The following is a 5165-nucleotide window of genomic DNA, read 5'->3' as shown; positions in this document are numbered from 1 at the left end:
TTGTCGAAAGATTGCTCGCTGGCTACCTGAAGGAAACAGGAAGAGGACAAAAGCTGGCAAGAAAGAGGCTAAACAAAACCTAAACCTGTAGCCAAGATTCTGAAATGTGTAAGCAGTTGAGCAATTGTCAATGATGGCAGATAACGTTATCTGCCATCATTGTCGAAAGATTGCTCGCTGGCTACCTGAAGGAAACAGGAAGAGGACAAAAGCTGGCAAGAAAGAGGCTAAACAAAACCTAAACCTGTAGCCAAGATTCTGAAATGTGTAAGCAGTTGAGCAATTGTCAATGATGGCAGATAACATATACATTTGGCCCACTGTATCCACAGATTCAAGTATCCACTGCTTGAAAATATTCCTAAACATATATAAATTCCAAAAAAAGAGGCAAACCTTAATTTTGCTATCCTATAGAAGGAACACCATTTTACTAGCCATTGCATTTAATGGGACTTGAACATCCATGGATTTTCATAAAACATTCAGGAGTAGCCGGGTTGGACATATAGCAAATCCAGTTCAAAAATCCACCAAAATCTATGGATTTTGGTATACACAGGGCATCCTGGAACCAAACCCAAGGGCCTACTGTATAACAGTTATCAGGGGCTTCAAAAATAATGTAGATTTTGAGTAGTGGGAAATGAATTCAGGACTTCCAGAAGGCGGAAATTTAGGCCCTATATAGACAGGCCAAAATAAAGCTGCTTCGGGTCACTTTGGAGGTATGCTGTTTAAATGATGCATGTGTCCTAAGAGTCCGGAAGCTGCGCCAAAGCTGTGCTCCAGTCCTTAGGACTGTGGCATGGCTTTGGCATGGCTTCCGGCCTCTTAGGACACATGCATCATTTAAACAGCATACCTCCAAAGTGACCTGAAGCAGCTTTATTTTGGCCTGTCTATGTGGGGCCTCAGTTACCATTCACGCTAAACAGTTATAGTACTACAGGCTGAGTCTTCCTTATCCGAAATCCTTGGGACCAGAGGTGTTTTGGATTTTGGAAGACCTGTGTTTGCATATACGTACGTGCAATATTTGGAATATTTGCATATACATAATGAGATATCTTGGACCTGAGTCTAAACATGAAATTCATTTATGTTTCATAAACACCTTATGCACATAGCCGGGAGGTAATTTTATGCAACATTTTAAAATCATTTGTGCATGAAACAAAGTGTGTGTGCACTGAACCATCAGAAAGCAAAGGTGTCACGATCTTAGCCACCCATTTAAAAGAACTGTTTTGGGCAATATTTCAGATTTTGGAATTCTGGGTAAGGAAGGCTCAATCTGTACTATTTCATTTTAACTGCCACGGTTCCATCATTTGGATTCCTGGGATTTGAGTTCAGGAAAGTGTACTTAAAAAGCCAGAGCTCTCCAACACCTCACTGAACTACAAACCCCAGGATCCCATAGTATGCAACTGTGGCCGTTAAAGTGGGACAATAGCACTATAGTTGTGCAGTGTGAAGGAGACCCTTGTGTCTATGCTACAGTCTGCTGACTCATATTGGTCACATTGTATGATTATGTAGTCCAATTTTAGGAGACAATCACAGTTTCAAGGGGTCTGGACTTGCCAAGCCGCTTTTAAATTGCCATCTCACCACTGAAATTCCCACTGATCACATAAGGAATGACGCCATCTGGCCAGACCCGCTCCGCACGAGACGTGGCGGCCCTGCGACTCCGAGGCCGTCCCCGGTCCTGCTTCCATCGCCTCCTCTGCTGTCTTCCAGATCTGATGCTGGTACTGTTGGACCCGTTCCCTGTTATGGAGACATCAAGCACAATGGTTTGTGACTTAACACAGATGTTCCCCATTTAGCTGATGGAGAAAACCTTTTGAACCCTTGGTTCGTTTTCATGTCAGAATTATTAGCATGATAGGGTTACCATAAGTCAGAAATGACTTGAAGTCACACAACAACAACAACAACAACCAGGTTCTTTGCAACAGATCTTGTGCCGACTTCCAATTTTTTGCTGTTTTATAGTTTTAACTGCTGTCAAAACAATTCCAACCAGCATTTTGCTTCTTCCCTCCCACAACTGAAAGCAAGACGGCCCTTGCAGTCCCATGCAGCCCTATGGATCTGTGATGCAGGGAAGGCAGAGAAAACCACTGCATCCCTGCCAGCTCCCAAGCTTACCCAGGAGGGTAGCTTTCTCTCCTGATGGCAATGGCTTCATCTCTCTTCTCCCACTCCCATTGGCACTACATATCCCTGCAAAAAGGGCACCATGCATGTGTAACCAAGATTTCAGCCTGGCAGCTGAAGTCCAAACCACTTGGGAGAGATATGGTTCAGAACGATTGTTTCAGTAGATTGTAACACACAGAAGAATTTACTGTCATAACTTTCTGCAAAAACTGAATTGAACATCCTCTCTGATTCCACTTCTTGCACAAACCAACTGGCCTGACCTTCCAAAAAATGCTTATTCCTCGAGGCGTCTTCCAAATCCCAACCTACACTTTTGATTTGTGTGGACTCAGGGCTTCGAAGGGTTGGATATTTATTTTGGCCTTCAAGGAGCAGAGAGGCAGATATGAAGCTACGAAAAACCAGCAAGGCCATGGGGTAAGCTGGCCGCTGTTCTTCCAGTCTAACTACAGCATTTTGGCTGCTGCTGTATCAAGGGGGAAAATGGTTTGTTTCTTATTTTTATTCTGGTGGACAGTATTAGGGCAGCGTAGGGCATGGCTGTTTTTTTCACAAGCAGATCACCTTTGGCTGTGAAAAGCAGCTTTTCCTCCAGAGTTTTTGGCTGGTGTTGTAAAAGCAAGATCAGAAGGAGCGTAACTCTGTATGCCAAGATCCTTGTCTCCAAATTGTCTCAAATGCTCTCTATCAGCCAAGCTGCCGCCAAAGCCTACAGAATTACCTGGCAGGAGATCCTACCCTCCAGGGCCAGGGACGAAGGGAAGAAACCACAAGGTCCAAAAGCCAATACTGACGCCTGACTGACTGATAAAGAGAAACCTGTTAGGGTCATGTGTGTGTAGGAAGATCCAAAGCCTGAATATAAATCTCCCACAATTAATTGGATGTTTTCTGTTCAGCCTCTTTGGTGCAAATTGTGCTTAGGTGATGCTGAAGTTTCAATACAGTATGTATCTGCTAGTCCTGCACAGATTCCTCCACTGCCTTTTTATCTGGCTAGGAAAGCAAGGCCATGGGCATGCCTGAGTTCAGAAACCTATGCAGCTCATGAAGAATAGATGGATAAAAAGCCTCCATGTATGAGAGAAAATTCCCATTGGGGCTCCTATCCAAAAAAAGAATAGCATACCCTCCAACTGTCCCAGTTTGTCAGGGACAATCCTGATTAATGCTCCGTCACCCCAGTTGCTTTTAAAATGCACTAGGCCTGTTACAGACTGCCAAAATAAAGCTGCTTCGGGTCTCTTTGGAGGTATGCTATTTAAATGACGCCTGGGTCCTAAGAGTCCGGAGGTTGCGCCAAAGCCACTACTCCATTCCTAAGCACTGGAGTGCAGCTTTGGTGCAGCTTCTGGATTCTTAGGATGCATGCATCATTTAAACAGCATATCTCCAAAGAGACCCAAAGCAGCTTTATTTTGGCAGTCTGTGACAGTTTCTTTCTCCTCCTCCCACTTCTTCTCTTTACCTTCAGCTGACTTCCATTGCTGCAAATGGTGTTCAAGGTGCAAAAGAAGTTTGCACTGAACTCAGGAGAGAGCAGAGGAGCCTCAGGCAAAAACAAACTGTCAAAGACACTTCTCACGTGTGTGTTTTTTCTCATTAATAACGTTTGCAGTCTTGACCACAGCCTGATGTTGCTTGGCCACATGTGTCTTGGTGAAATGTTGGAAGGTATGGAAGACTTGTTGTTGCTGTTACTGTTGTTGCTGTTGTTAGAGAGAACTTATGAAACAAAGACAAGCGAGAAAATGACCTACAGGAACATAAGGCAGGAATGAAGACTGATCTTGCCAAGAGTTGCGCTCACTAGAGGTGTCCTTCAAAGGTTTATTGGGGTAAGAAGAAGGAGCAACCCATCTCAGGATGTTTCAGCTTTTCATTGTTGGGAAAGGCATGATATATAAGGAAGAATCTTGGTCCTATTTTGGCCAACAAAATGTCCACAAATCCAGCATATAATCCAACAACAAAATCCAGGTGTGTCAGATTTGATTAGTACCACTATTCATTTCCTCCAGAAACACAACCAAATTCTGAAACCAAACAACTCTTATACAGTAGGCTCTAGGTATCTGCTGGGGTTTGGTTCTAGGACTGTTCCTGTGGATACCAAAATCCATGGATGCTCAAGTCTCATTAAATACAATGGCAATGTAAAATGCTATCCCTTATACAAAATGGCAAAACCATGGCTTGCTTTTTGGAATTTATATGTGTTTTAAAATATATTTCAATCCATGGTTGGTTGAATCCATGGATAAAGAATCCGTGGACAGGGAGGGCCAACTGTACCTGAATCACTTATTTTTATCTTCTACTTTGGTAGAAGTACTTGAGCCGAGTTTATGAGATTCTCTGGCCTTTTATCCTTTCTTCTCTTAGGGGGAATATCCAAGAGTTGAACAAATGCCACACTGCCGGGAGCATCGTTTTGTGGAGTTGCAGGAGGGGGGGGGTTTCTCAGTGATCAATCTTTTAACCCACCGCCTTTGCTACTAAGGAAGTCCTGACGCTCTTTTGAAGACAGCTGAGGACGGACACATGTAAAACCAGCTACTTTTGCCCTCCCCTAGATGAACCTGGATCTTGTCAATATTGTCAATGGAGCCTTGCCAAGCTAGTTGGACTCTTTTTCTAAGCTCTTCCCTCAAAAACAGCAGCTGAGCTAACAGAGGTCTCTGAAGGCCTGGCTTTTGACAGGGGTTTGATCAATAGAACATGTCCCCCAGAACACACTATTTGTCTTCGCGGACAGTAGTGATCACAAAGAAGTCTGACTTTTTTGTTTTTGAAGTTTTTCCACAAACATGAAAGGGAAGGGATTTTGTACAGTGCATTGACCATACAAAAGAAACGGAGAAGGTTGGTTTAGAAATGGATGCTCATCTCAGTCACACTGAGAACTAGTCACACTGGTCAGAAGATGGCTGGACACTTACCATGACTAAAGTGATGAACCAAACTATGGATCTGATTACCTATGT

At 43.5% G+C, this 5165-nt stretch overlaps 1 protein-coding gene across 2 annotated transcripts in view; it reads right to left on the bottom strand.

The window, feature by feature from the left end:
* BMP1 (bone morphogenetic protein 1) overlaps positions 1 to 5165 on the bottom strand; it is a 94054-nt gene that overhangs the window by 46567 nt on the left and 42322 nt on the right. For both annotated transcript variants that reach the window (XM_042473328.1, XM_042473327.1), the window contains exons 3-4: positions 1618 to 1779; positions 160 to 185 (exon numbers count right to left, since the gene is read on the bottom strand). In XM_042473328.1, coding sequence (XP_042329262.1) covers positions 160 to 185; positions 1618 to 1779 — 188 coding nt within the window. The remainder of the gene's footprint in view (positions 1 to 159; positions 186 to 1617; positions 1780 to 5165) is intronic.

The sequence above is a fragment of the Sceloporus undulatus genome, chromosome 6 (genome assembly GCF_019175285.1).
Source record: "Sceloporus undulatus isolate JIND9_A2432 ecotype Alabama chromosome 6, SceUnd_v1.1, whole genome shotgun sequence".
NCBI lineage: Eukaryota > Metazoa > Chordata > Lepidosauria > Squamata > Phrynosomatidae > Sceloporus > Sceloporus undulatus.
Note: the sequence above shows the minus strand (reverse complement) of the source record. Positions and strands in the feature narration are given on the sequence as shown.